The 14492-nt window shown below is 52.2% G+C and overlaps 1 protein-coding gene across 3 annotated transcripts in view; it reads right to left on the reverse strand.

The window, feature by feature from the left end:
* Window positions 1-14492, reverse strand: part of PEX14 (peroxisomal biogenesis factor 14) — a 130415-nt gene that overhangs the window by 97100 nt on the left and 18823 nt on the right. For all 3 annotated transcript variants that reach the window (XM_053660242.1, XM_053660243.1, XM_053660244.1), the window contains exon 2: window positions 12658-12705. In XM_053660242.1, coding sequence (XP_053516217.1) covers window positions 12658-12705 — 48 coding nt within the window. The remainder of the gene's footprint in view (window positions 1-12657; window positions 12706-14492) is intronic.

Consider the following 14492-nt stretch of genomic DNA (forward strand, 5'->3'; position numbering starts at 1 on the left):
AGCAGGGACAGCGGTCGTGTCTGAATCAGACGTCCAGCCAGGTGGGAGAAAACTCAGCATTCCACGTTGAATGCCACCCAGCTGATACACAGAACCCATTTTAAAACTCACTGCTGAGACTCTATTAAACTCTGCGATGGCACCGTGTTTCCCCCTACCCACAACATGGAAACACTCTCCTTCCTTGGACATACACAGGAAAGAAGTTGTATTACAAGAGAATTCAGAGGATGGCTCACTCTGGAGGCCAAAAAATACCCAAAGGCCTTTAAAAAAGAAGAAAAAGGAAACAAGGAGCACTGGTGTAAAAGAAGCTGCTATGCATTTAAAGTCGCTATTCTTTTTCGTTATAACCAGCTACTTCTAAAATTAGTTCTGTGGGATTACGAACTTGACAAATGTGGAATACAACCCCCGACACCGTGCCAGCTTCCCACCGGCACGCCCGAGGTGCATGCTGGGACTGTTATGCTCCAAAGCAGATGAGCATCAGGGACGCGCCCCCTTCATTACGACTCCACAATCTGTCTGCCATCCTGTGGGTGAGCCCACAGAGGGTACCCGCTTCCCCGGCCAGGTGTTTAACACCCAGTGATGCTCATGTCATCAATCAGGAGACTCAGGCAAGTGCCACAGTGTCAGAAATGGCAGGAAAAATGATCCTGAAAGTTCGGGAGCTCGAGTCTTAGAAATGTTGGATCCCGACACCCCACCTGAGGTAGAAGACTGAGCAGGCACCCTTTACTTCCGGAAGTCCCATGAGAAAACATCTTAGCAGAGAAAAAGAAAACAGGACCCAGGCCCTCTGCTGGCAAACGACGTTCTGATGAGGGATAGGTACTCCTGGGCGTCCTGGAGGCCACCCCACAACCCTAGTGCTCTTGATTTCACTGTGACTTGGGCAGCCACTCAAGGAAGCAGACAGATGTCGGGGGGGGGGGGCTGAGACACACCCACGACTTTACAAAACACAGCAGCACAACAGGCGAGACACTGATGACCCCATGTGCACTTCCTGCCGGAGCTGAAGCCCGCAGACACTCCCTAAATGCTGCGGAGCGCGGCTGCTCCCACCTGCACACCACGCTGACGCTGGGGGCGCACACGCTCGGTCAGACAGCGGTGCAGCTGGGAAGAACATACCATGGTGTCAGCAGGGACTGCCTCGACTACAGACACCATGACAGCCACCGAAAGTGGGGTGCAGGGGACGCAGGCATGAAGGGAAAGAGAAAGACTAATAAAAGTGAAAATAATTACAAAAGGGAAGGAGCAAAGAGAAACATAAAAGGAAGTAAAATAGAAAAGGACGAAAACCTCACTTTGGCATTTACAGTTTAAAGCTCTCAGGGCACTTTATGAAATGACAGTTGCAATAAAACAAATAGAACGGTGAGTCATCTAGTTTCCAACTTCTGAGTCAAAAGGGGCTGTTTCTAGACGAAGTGCGCCGCAGCTCTGCGGCCTGCACGCTTGCCGTCGCCGGTCACGGACGCAGAACAGGATGTGGAGAGGGGACAGGAGGTGGGAGTGCGCACAGTCTTGCTGGTCCCTGTGTCACTGCGCATAAAGACTGTCAAGATTTAAACCATAATAATGGAAAGGCTATAAAGGTCTCAGCTGTAATGTTTCCTCTGATTCTCCCTTTCATAAAATACCCGCTTTGTGTGGCCTCCGTGGCAGAGACACACTGCACACCCAGAGAAGAGTGCACGGCAGTGGGGACGTGGCAGCCTGAGTCCTAGCGGGCAGCCAGGCAACAACTGCGCACTCCAGCCCCTTGGCTCCTCACCACCGTCCACACGAGTGAGGACACACACACACACACACACACACACACACACACAGAGTCTACAAATATGTACTGAGGGCCCACTTCCTGCCAGGAGCTGAGCAATAAGGACTTGTGCCCATTCCACAGAGGGTTTAACTAAGTGCCCAGGTGCCAAATACCTAGGAAACAAACAAACAAAAAAATGTACTCTACTTGGATATACGACCGCACAACATAGGAACCGCTTTGCTACTTCAGCACCTAACAGCCTTACACAAGAGCTTGGCAGCCCAACAGAGAGGTGCAACTTTCAACCCCACCTCCTCCCACCCCCCAAGCCAGGGCAAAGGAGATAAGCTGGAACATAAATCAGATAAATGCTCAAAAAGAGGCAAAACTGACACCCACAGAGACTTGCCTTTACTTGGCCACAGCAGACAAAACTGCACAGAAAACCCCTGGGCTCAAGACGACCTTGTGCCTGGAGCCTGCCACCTGACTGTCCCAGGCTCCAGGCACCGCAAGAAAAACCAAAACAGGACCCCCCCCACACTAATGCCTGATGGATGCTGTGCAGAGGCAGAACTAGGGACCGACAGGTGCCGGGGCCGTGAGAACCACACTAAGGATAAAACGAGGTTGGAGTCTGTGAATCAGGGAGACCGTGGGGCTCAATGAGCGACACCAAGGCACAAAACAGGAAAGGACCCCACTTGGTGGCGGACACCGAGCAACTCGCACTTGCTAGGTGGCAGCCAGTGCCAACCACGAACCATCCCCCGGCTGCTTCCCTGTTGGTCTATAATTGGCGAGTCTGTGAGAGAGCTACCAATTATCCTCAGGCCCCTGTACTTAGTTTACAGACAAAGGGAAGCAGGAGAGACCAGTTAGTAATGAGTAAGTAATGGCCACTAAAATACATTGTATTTTACAGAGCTGCTTCGGCAGGAAAAGCCATTCGGAAAATAAAAAGTGAAAGAATAAAATAAGCTGGAGAAACTCAATTTTCTTCTCCCTTCCTCCCAAAGCCACACTTAGGATAAAATGAGGTTTGTGCAGGTTAATCCTTATGAGGTAAGAAAAAAAATGATTAAATACATTTTAAAAATCAATTGTACATTAAACCAAATCCAGGAAGTGCAAAAACGAACGCCACAGCATCCTCCCGCTGTACGAGTCCTGCAGCCCAGTCAGTAGGGGATGCCCCACCTGATGGAGCCAACGAGGTGCCGGGAGAGAAGCGGGAAGGAAGGGGAGACGGAGCTGGGGGGGGTGGGGGTTGGTGTGGGGAGGAAGGCAGACCTGGACTTCTCTGAAATAAAGGTATTTCTATGGCATCACAAAGGAAGAAATAAAATGTCTCATAAATGGGGCTCTGGAGACCAGGCTGAATTCTTCAAAACTCCAACAGAAAGAATAATAATGATAGTAATCATCTGATAAACAGAAGTTATAAACCACTTCACTGTCAAATGATCTGCCACTATTTCCAGTTACTTCTTCTGTTCATTAGCAAATCTATTAGCTGCCATTATTCAACAAGACAACAGAGGGGGAGCGTGGAGAGGTGGGGCTGAGAGGCACGCCTTTGTCCTTGAGAAAAGCCACTCTTGGAGCCAGAGGGAAGCTGCAGCCCTGCCCCAGCGCTCTGGGGTCCTGGGTAAAGGCCCGGGAGAGTGCGCAGCCCAAAGGGCCCGTCGGTCACCAGCTCCTCCCCAGTGGCATCAGGCCTGCGAATTCTTAGCTAATCCCAAACAAACCTCCCAGGGCTGACGTGTCGCGGCCAATTTGCTTCTCAGGGTGAACTGCAACCAACCCTACTTTTCGTGACTTGCTCCAGCCACTCAAGAGAAGATCTGAGTCAGGACCAACATCTGTGCTTCGGGAGGACCGGGAGCTGGTCACTCGCTTCAATGAGGCACAAGTTGGCCACGTGTCAGCCTTGGGCCCAAAGTCTAAAAAATGACAAATCTGAAGTTCCTCCCCTTCGTGTGCTTGTGAAATGAGTCACTGAGAACCAAAGACAAAGCTCCCTAAGCTGGCTGGGGGTGAGGGGTGCGGGGGCTTAGAGGGGCGTGCAGACAGGAAAAACAAGTAGCCAACCATGTGACAGCAGTGTTCCCAACAGGATACAGACACGCACCCACAGGGTAAAGTCTCACAACATCTGAACACTGTTACCGTGGTTATCGACGGCAACAAGATCTGACAAAAAGATTTTACTCGCTAGAAGACATCTCTATTCTCTTAATTCCAAAGCAAGTGACTCTGCTGCCTCCACTCGGACGGTGGGGGCCTGTGGGTGCGGACGGCGATGCAGACGAAGGGTCCAGCGGAGGGGCCCAGAAACCAGTGCTGGAAGACACTGCAGGTTTTTATGGGGCCCCAGGGGACTCCCTGAAAACCTGCACCCCTTCAGGAATGAAAGTCAAAAGCAAACCACTCAACTGTGGAACATTCCCTGGGCCAGCAGGAAATGAAAAACAAGTGGCTGCTGCCCCCTAGAAGCGACCAGGGACATCACACCTTGCTCTGCAGACAGAAGATGAAAAGATCCTATTATCTCACCTCGATCCCGTAACCTGTCATTAGTGAGGTACATGGGTGCAGACGCCTCCTCCAAGAATGAGGAGGCCCACATCACCTGTGAAAAATTAATAGGTGTCTTTTCAACAGCTAAGACGTGTACAAAAGACTCCACGCAGGCAGCAGCTTCAGAGGAAGCACGGATCACCAGGCAGCCCCGAAGCCAGAAGCCAGAGGCCCTCTCCGGCACGCTGCGAGGTCCCGAGAAGAGCTGGGCCGTGCAGGCCCCTGCCCAGCCTAGGAACCTGCCGGCCCCAGGCTTGCTTCCTCACTGTAAACTGAGAGGAAGAGGGATTCCCATCACCTTGTTCAAACAAAACCAGATGACAAAAACACAGAGACCAGTTCCAGGCCAGGGTGTCGCACAGCACAGGCCCCCCTGGCCTCTGCGATCAGAGCTTGAAACTGGCCACTTAATGGAAAAATCAGTTAGAATGGGCAATCATTAAAGAGGGAGCCTCCTCTGTATACCATAAACATTTTACATTAACTTAAAACCTTTAAACGAACAGTCATTTGCTAATCTTTTGATGTACAGCCAAGACCTTTTCTTTGAGTGCGGGCCCACAGACGAAGTTCCCAGATGTCTCTCTTGCACGAGCCCCACCCATGACACACCCTGAACCATTTCTACAGCGAAGCAAGATCTGAAACAAATTAGTAAAGCAAATCAAAAGACCCAGCACTTCTAGATTCTTATGATGGTCCCCTAGCTTAACTGTCATCTTGCTTACACCTCAGAAGACAGCAATCTTTTCAGCAGCTCACGTTTATGTTCATAAAACCCAGTATTTGCAGATCTCTCTGCTCACATTCATTTCTATTCTACCTGTTTACAGCATATTCAGTACAACTGCCTAAACTGTTAACAAGCACAATCAGCACACACAGGTTTGGGAAGAGCTAACCACCTCCTGGTCTGCAGACCAGGCCTGACTGGCCAGAGAGCAGCCCATGCAGGGCTCCCCTGGCCTGAGCAAGCAGGTTCCTGGTGCCACGACAGCTGGTCAGTTGCTTCGAGAACTGTATCTAACACAAGCTCTTCGCACTTTCTTCACACCCTGGCTGGTGTGGCTCAGTGGACTGAGTGCTGGCCTGTGAACCAAAAACTGGCTGGTTCAATTCCCAGTCAGGGCACGTGCCTGAGTTGTGGGCCAGGTCCCCATTAGGGGGCGCTCAAGAGGCAACCACACATTGATGTTTCCTCTCCCTCTCTCTAGAAATAAATAAAATCTTTTTTTTAATTAAAAGTATGTTTTATTGATGTCACCACTTCATTGCATAAGAGATTTGAAATGACTCTTAAAAGTATAAAAAAGAAAAAAGTACATGCAAAAGAAAGGGGGAAAAGATGTTTAACAAACATTACTTTTTCCCCTTCTCCATCAAAATCCATTTTTGGTGAACTGTGGAAAAACGAACCCATTCACACCAATGACCACCTAAGCTGCCTGACTCTACTAGTGGCTCCTCCCCACCCGGCTGGAAAAAGTAGCCCTGTCCTAATAAAGACCCTCTTGCAGTGACCTGTTTGGGTCACAGGGGACACAGAGAGAGGGAAAGCCCCCTTGGTGGACATTACTGGGTGAAAGGGGTGACAACTGACCCAGAGTGTCACCCCACAGACTCAGTAAGCAGCACCCACAGGGGAGCTGTGCCACCAGGGTCAATGCTAGGGCAAGATCACCAAGGGGACCACGTGTCTTCTTCTTGACAAGGGCCACACCCCCAGACCCCCAGTCCACGGGGCTGTGAGTAGGCGCCTGCCCGACTCTGAGTGTAGGTTCCCCTCAAGGGTCACCAGCTGCCGGCCCATCTCTAGACCGTGCGGACAAACTAACAGAGGCCGAGAGAAGGTCTGCGGAGCAGCAAGCGTAAGTCTGGGTCATAACTATGAACCCTAAAAGAGAGGAGAGCCGGGAGGGAAGGCGGGAGGGTGGGCGGCAAAGGTGTCCCTTCATCGTCCTGCGGCTTCTCGCGGCACGGGCGTGGGACTGACTACAAAACTGTATTTTCAAGCCCAAGTTGGCCTATGTGGTTTGACAATGGGCTAAAATGTTTTAGAGTGAAATTACCCTGCAAATCCCAGAGCATGGGGTCGTCCAAAGTACATGACATTCAGTGGCCCTCCAACTGGGGGCTCATCGGGATTCGCTGAGTTTGCCACAGGGAGCACCTGTCCTTTAGGTCACAATTAAAAAGACGCTTTTGCCCTGGCTGGTGTGCTCAGTGGACTGAGCGCTGGCTTGCAAACCAGAAGGTCACTGGTTCGATTCCCAGTAAGGGCACATGCCTGGGTTGCGGGCCAGGCTCCCAGTTGGGGCCGTGTGAGAGGCAACCAATCAATGTTTCTCTCTCAAACATTGATGTGTCTCTCCCTCTCTTTCTCCCTCCCCTCTTCTCTCTCTAAAAAGTAAAATAAATAAAATCTATAAAAAGACACTTTAAAGTAAAACTTATTTCAAACGAGATTAATAATTGACTTTAAACAGAAGAAGGGCCTTTCAGAATGCCCCTCTGCCCGAATAAGAGCTCTGTACTGCGCTTCTTCAGCAGCCGTGGGGCGGGGCTCCTGGAGGAACTCTAGGCCCAGATCGCCAGGAGCCAAGGTGGGAAACGAATCCACTTCTTCCGAAAGAGTGGTGCTGGTGACAAGATTAAAGACTGAACCCCCCCAGAACCGAGTGGCTCTGAAGAAAGGCCCCGGAGCGCTCAGTTCCTCGGGGCCCACCTCTCCCAAACGAGGGCGCTGTGTGGTCACCCAACAGACGGCCTCTGATTACAGGGACCACCGCAAACAGCAAGCGTTCCCAGGAAAGCCAGGACCCAAAGCATAAACAAAGCTGAGTAACTATTTCAAATTCCACTTCTCTAATTATTACTCCTAAGAGTTTCAATTCGTCTAATAATTATTTGTAAAAGGATACCTGAAAACTGAAAAAACCACCTCTTCATTTACCTGAAAGGGCAAAGAACTTGAAAGGCACCGCCTGGTCTATTCAATAAACCCTCCCAGTCCATAATGGGGAGGACAAGTAGGAAGAGGCAGTCGTTTCAAAATCAGTAAGTGGCCTAGAGATTACAGGGAAGCCACCCAGAGACAGAAAGAGGTTTTCTCAAGTTCATCCTTCTCGGCCTTTAGTTCCCAGCAGCCCCCCCTCACCCAGCCAGAGCTGGGCGGCAATCTCAGGCACCCCCCCCCCCAACAAGGGGCATCAGTGCTAAAAAGGCGACCTTTGCTTCCCTAGAGGTTTGGCGCTGTTGATGAGGGGGGTGGAGAAGGAAGAAAGTGAACATTTTTCCCAACTGAAAGGTGCCCTGGCGGCAGGCCCAGTGCCCAGGGCGAGGGCGCACAGCAGCATCACTGGCCAGGAGCTGTACCAGGAGCCCCACCCTCTGGCTGCCCACACTGTACCCCCGCATGCTGAGGTGCCCCCAGCATGCGTTGCTGGTAACAGTGTAAGTACCAAAGCCTACACAGAACTCACTTTTTAAAAATGAGTAGCTAGAGCAAAGTTAGGGTTATCTCCATAATGTTGTCCCCCGTCACCCTGTACCCAGACAGATGTCCCTGAGTGGAAAAAGGTGGGAATTACAGCTCAGATGAGCAAACCTAACTCTGCTACAGCCCACAGGAATCAGCCACTACAAAATAACCGTGCTTAATACTTCAGATTTACCATAGTTATTGTTTTTCCTGGGGAAAAAAAATGACAATTTCCTAAAATCTCTAAAGGGTTAGCTTCCTTGCCCCTGTGCCTGAAAACACTTCATGAATACAATATTAAAATCAACTTTATTTCCCCACCAAGTGCTTTGACTGTTATAAAATGAATGTGTTACATGGTCTACACAGGCATCTATATACACACATCCATAATGCACGAGTGTACACACACAGAAACGCAGTGAGCGTGTGAATGTCATCCTTTAAAAACGTCCTGGCGGGAGAAACAGGGGACCACCTGGCCGCGCTGAGCCGCCAGCAAGTTCACCGAAGTAGTCCAACCACAAAAGACACAAACACAGGGCGGTCCCTGCTGGGAATGCGTGACAGGTCCCCGGAAGACAGGCAACCGGCCACAGCCTTTCCTCAAGAGAAGCTCACAGACTAGCTCCCTGATTTCATCAGGATATTAATGGCCCTTCGACTACCAGGCCTTTCGGCTTAAAACGCGAACAGAAAGCCCGTGGGTGTCCAGGTGTAAGGTGGGCGAGCTCCCTGGGAAGGCCTGAGACCGACAGAACGTGAGCCGCAGAGCCCTGGGCACGGGATGCTTCTGAACGTGCAGGGCAGAGCTGCCGACGCGCAGCCTGGGCCTGCAAGTGCAGGGCACCCTTATTTTCAGGAATTGGGCGTACCAAAAAAGTGTTAATCCTAGGGAAGGTGATAAAGAACACCTGCATCGTTTATAAAAACCCATTCACGTACCTCGGCCTTCTTTTGGTGGATGGATGCGGGGAAAGGCTGGAAACAAAAAACACAACAAAACAAAACGGAAACCCGCGCACCTTCCAGTCGGAGGGAGAGAGACAGCAGAAGATTCACCCACTAGAAAGCGCCAGGTGTCGAAGAGCAGAGAGCCGACGTGCCGGTTTGGCCGAGCCCTGTGCGCCACGCTGTGTGCCACGGGGCTGAGGGGCTTGCTGCGTCAGAACAGGCAAGCAGACACGCAAACGAAACTTACTTATTGCTTACTTCAAATAACCTAAGATCATAGGACTAAAAGGACTCTCAGAGGGTTCCTTCAGCCCAGTTTCTGTATCCAAGCAAGACCGGCACTGAGTCACTTCATGCAGACGACGTCCGCCCGTTCTAAAGACCAATCGGCCAGGCGGGACTCAGTCCTGCCCCGGCAAACCCAACCCAAAGCGTGAGCCTGAGCCTGTGTCCACACAGGTGCCAACAAAACTCAGGTCTACAGGGCATTTTTTAAAAAGACTTTATTCACTGACTTTTAGAGAGAGGGGAAGGAAGGGAGAAAGAGAGAGAGAGAAACATCAATGTGTGGTTACCTCTCCCATGGCCCCAACTGGGGACCTGGCCCACAACCCAGGCCTGTGCCCTGACTGGGGATCAAACTGGAGACCTTTTGGTTCGCAGGCTGGCGCTCAGTCCACTGAGCCACACCAGCCAGAGCTACAGGGAATTTACAGAAGGGCTTGAACAGGTCTGGGAGAGGCTGGAGGTCAGTACTCCGGGGGGCTGTCAAAACTCTTTGCCCAAGGAGAAAATCCAAAGAAGAAAAATAATCAGCCATTTTAACTTTAAAGTGTTCCGTCATTAACAATCAGAATTTCAACTGGGAGTTTACAGAATTTATCAAGACCGGTCTGTTCACCGATCTCCAGCCAGAGGACATTCCGACATTACAGAGCAATGACCCCAGTACTACCGTCGGAGCTGCCGGGTGGGTTTCTGGGAGGGGCAAGCGGACTGAAGGGGCACGAGAACAGGCAGCGTCACTACCTGGGCAGAATCAAGGGGATGGATGGCTACGGACACCAACGTCATTTAGAAACGACAAGACCATAGTTCTCCGCACCAAATCACAAGCCTGTTTTTGTGGCCAGGGGAGGGCAGGAAGGAAAATTGGGCCCTCCTTCCCAATCAAGTAAAGCCACACGGGGACCCGCCTCCTGTCAACGTCAACAGAGGCTCTTCTACGGCAACTCGCTGTTTAACAGGGAGGAAGTATTCCAAAGTGGTCATCTAGTTCTAGACACAAAGAATAAGAGCATTTCCCTCTAGCATCTCATGCTTAGCCCTTTACTGTAGGGAGCGGGCAGCTCCCATTGAGTTTTGCACTCAGCTAAACACAAAAACAGAAACAGCCTAGCAGGGTGCTCCCTCGGCACCGACATATCCCGTTCTTCAAGGCCTGGCTCTGCGCTCCACAAAAACCACCCCCAAACACTCCTCACCCCACTCTTCCGTCTCTGAACACCAAGGGTTGCGTCAGGCTCCAAGCCAGGCAATTCTGCACCAAATTATATATGATTTTGTACCATTTGCTAAAATTATATACAGCCTTGTGCTGTTTGCTAATTGTTTCAGGTATACAAATGCCTTTCTCCCCCAAATAAAATATATCAATTATTTGAGAAGGCTTACAGTTTTATTCTTCAATCGTCTGTCCCGTCAGGAAACAGCTAACACACTTGGCAGGAGAGACCCTCTGGAAGGGTGACGGGGGCTGAGTGCCTCGAGGCTCCAGTGGGCGTGGGGGGAGGGGCCTGCTACCCATGCTTCTCCAGCACCTGGTGACTCCCACAGGCCTGCTGCCAGCGCAGAGCAGCTTGTCCTGCACCCACAACTTGCCCCACGAGCCCCTGCTAGCCCCTTGGCGGCTCCTCTGCCTGGCACCTTCCCACCGCCACTCCCAAGGGGCAGAAGCAGCTCACACAAGACCATGCAGCTCGGCTGGTGCCCTCATTTAATCAGGCTGCTGCGAACGGCTGGCCAAAAGCAATAAGGGCATGACTGAGAGACTGTGGGAGTTTAATATAAAAAAATTAATAAAAAAAGGGGTCTACCTTTTAATAGGGCCCTAATTACCCAACTCATAGGATCAGCCCAAATGAGATGGGAGTTTATTTCGGGGTTTTTTTTAATTATTGTTTTTTATATATATATAAATTGCTGCTATGTGTTTTCTTTCCTCTGAGCAATTATGCAGCAAGTACGTAAAGAGGGGAAAAAATATTAATTAAATATAAGGTAATTGTAGCGTTGGCCTGGAGAGAATGAGTCTGAACTCTGGACAATCGCAGGCTACTAGGGCTTGAAGACCGCTCAGGGCCTCCCAGAAAAGAAAGAAATAAAAACACAGCCGCCGACCAGCAGACGCGGCAGGAAGAGAGCAGCGCAGAGGACCAGCAGCGGAGCAAACAGGCTGCAGGGCTCCGAACACCAGACATCAGCGAGGCCGCCCACGGCGGGGGCTCTGCTAGAAAGAACCTGCCGGAGTTCGTCCCGTCGTGCCCCCAAAATGGCCCGGCCACTCTTCTGGTGACCAACAGTTGAATCAAATCAAAATTTAAAGGAGACCGAGGAAATAAAGGACTGGAGAGGCCTGTCATGTTCAGTTTGGACATCAGTCCAAAACCAACCACAGCCTCAGCCCGAGGGGCACTGGGGCCAGCCGCGTGGGGAGCCCCGAGCTGCCTGTCTGCGAGACTGGCAGAGCGCAGTCTCCTCCAGCTTTCATGCCGCTGCCGCCTCCAGGGAGAACTCAGGCAAAACCAAAAGAGTAACCCGAAGCCACTACAGGGGGTGCGGGTGGGGGAAGTGAGCCGTGTGTGCCAACCGGTGACACGGACACAGCAGCACTCTCCTGAGACAGTCTGGCATGGCTCCCACCCCCTGATCTCACTGCAGCTCAGACACACCCACCTCCCCTTCCGCCCTGGAAAGCCTTGGAATGGGCAAGACTTCAGACTTGCTCACGCCAGCTCCCAGCCCCACATCACCCCCTCCCACTACTGCTGCCGGGGGGGGGGGGGGGGGGGGGGGACAGGCCCAAGGCAGGCTCCGCGGAAGCAAGAGCTCGGCAGCACGTCCCTGAGCTTGCTGTCAATATTCAAGGAGAGAAAAATCTCTGAAACCTAAAGCTGCCTCCTCCATAAAACGTGTCTGGTCTGTACAGAACAGGGCCCTCTCCCCGGAGAACAGGCCTGATGACAGGCCCAGAAATGCAAAATAGGATAAAAATGGGACAGGCAGGCAGGCAGGCAGGCCCCCTGGCTCAGACCCCCAGAGCAAGAGCACTTGGTCAACAAAATTACCCTCAGCACTCAGCAGGCCTCTCCCCACCAACAGTGTAGCGGGTACTGTTGGGAAACGACCATCACAAACCAAACCACTGACCAGGCGAAACAGGGCTCCCTCCCTGACCTGTCCCTCAAAGGCCACCTGAGGGGCTCTCACCCTTTGGGGAGGAGGACGGCCATTCCAGACCACCGAGCAGCAACTTGGTGAGACCGAGCAACCTCACCCCAACTCAGCCCCCGAAGGTTTCGGGCACCTCACTGATCAATAAACAATAAACCAGGTGGTGCATCACCACCTGCAGTGGGGCCTTCAGTTCCGGGAGAGCCGGGCTTTCCCGAAGAGACCTCACTGGTCCACTCTGGTCCTTAAGGCCAGAGAGTTGGAAGGCAGAGGTCACTGCTGTGGGCAGCCCCCACACAACCCCTCCTTTTAAAGGGACGTGACTGATGTAAAACTGTGGGTGTCCTGGAACTTACACTGCCTTTGAACCAGAAAGTGATCCACGTGTAACCTAGGTGCTTACCAGTGGCTCTCGGGGCATCGCATTCTCACTTCCCGGAGGAGAGCTGGGCTGCAAAGAAAAACAGAAACAAAAATAAGATCACAGTGCCACCCGATGGACATCAACACCTGAAGACATCCTACTCTCGAGCAACACACACGAAGCTCGTTTTCATGTTTCTCGCCGTTTTTCCTCACTGCAGAGTGTGCTGGGGGGGCTACCTGTAAGAAGCCCGGAGAGTCTAAAGCTGCGGGCGAACATGAAGAGACGCCTGGGTTCAATCCACTGTCAGCCCCTCAGGAAGGCTGGGATTCGCAGCGCCCAAGACCAGCCGCTGAGCAGCAAGCAGGGGCTGAGGGCCGTCACAAAATCCATGGAAATAGCAACATCCAGAGGAAAGGCTTGAAGCAAGAGCAAAACCTCCTTTTTGCCACCTCCCAGGTGTTGCCCAGAAAAAGCCGAGCTAAAGCGGAGAACCAGATCCAGCCACGAGAGGGCCCCACTTGCTCACACTCAGGATTTTCTCCAGGCAACGAACTACCTGCAGCCTGGAAGCAAGAACCATCTACCCTGGCTCCTACACTGGTCCCTGGGGACACTGACCCGCAGGGAAAAGAAAGCCCAGCTTAAATCCTTTTTTGAAAAACAAGCTAGTGATAGGCAGACAGATAAACAGACCCATCGGCAGGCAGGCCACACTGGGAGCCTCACCCGGGTCTAACCTGGTCTGCTTCCTTCTCCTCTGATCCCTCCCTCACCCCCACATCTGCCTTCAAGCCCTGGCTGCTCTTCCCAAAATTAAGAGAGAGGGAGAGACGGACAAAGACAGACAGCGACAGAAAGGCGTGGAGGAAATTTACAAATCTCCAAAAGGATAAGACAAGCAGTTTGAGAGAGTTATGTCTGGTTTACTGTTACTGATGTTCAAGCCAATTTCCAATTATCTACAGATAATATCCAGACAAGTGCAGCTCACGTGTGGGCCTCAGGAGCCAGTCCCTCCTCCACACTCCTTCCAGCCAGTTCAGATGGCCAGGCCTCCTAGGAAACCGAACAGGAGGCAGGGAAGGAAAGAGTCCAGAACACAGAGAGTCCCCAAGGTTTCCTTATGCCCAACTGTCACCACACAGCTGGCACACAGCACAGTGGCAAGGGCTTTTCCAGAATACGGACTCTATCTCCTCATCCACAGTCTTGTCTCAAGAGCCCCTTCCTGTCCTGGAACAAGACGGCCGGCATGGAACAAGACGGCCGGCATGGAACTCACCGGCAAGTCTCGGGGAACGTGTGCGTGCCTTCCCTCCTTCCCCGGACGTGGGCCCCCATAAGCTCCCTGCATCCAGATCTCCAGCCCAGACTCCCCTGAGTCCCATACCCAGCCACCTGCCTGCCCCTCTCGGACTTCAGTCCACAGGAGATTCACAATCCTCTCCCGCTGAGGGAACAGGACCACTTCCCACTGAAATATTCAAACGAGAACCCACAGGCCATGCCTGACGGTTCCTTCTGCCTCCCTCGCCAGAGCTGACACACTATCAAGGCCCGCCAGCGTTCCCTCCTAAATACCCACTCAATCAGCCCACCCACTTCTCTCCACAGCCAGTGCCAGCAGCACGGTCCACGCTTCCAAATCTCCTGCCCGGGCCACTCTGCAGTAGCTTCCTCCTCCGTTCGCCCACGCCCAGGCCGGCTCTCTCCCGGCTCATTTCCCCGCACCGCAGACGGACTACCATTTCAAATGAACGACTCTCTCACAGAAAAACTCCTGGACCAGGCCTGCACGGCCCTGCACCTGCTCTGACAACACCGCAGCCCCGCGTGGGGCCACACTCGCCAGCTCTGCCCACAGCAGACAC

Source organism: Artibeus jamaicensis, unplaced genomic scaffold (assembly GCF_021234435.1).
Source record: "Artibeus jamaicensis isolate MK-2021 breed Jamaican fruit bat unplaced genomic scaffold, CSHL_Jam_final scaffold_847, whole genome shotgun sequence".
Classification (NCBI taxonomy): domain Eukaryota; kingdom Metazoa; phylum Chordata; class Mammalia; order Chiroptera; family Phyllostomidae; genus Artibeus; species Artibeus jamaicensis.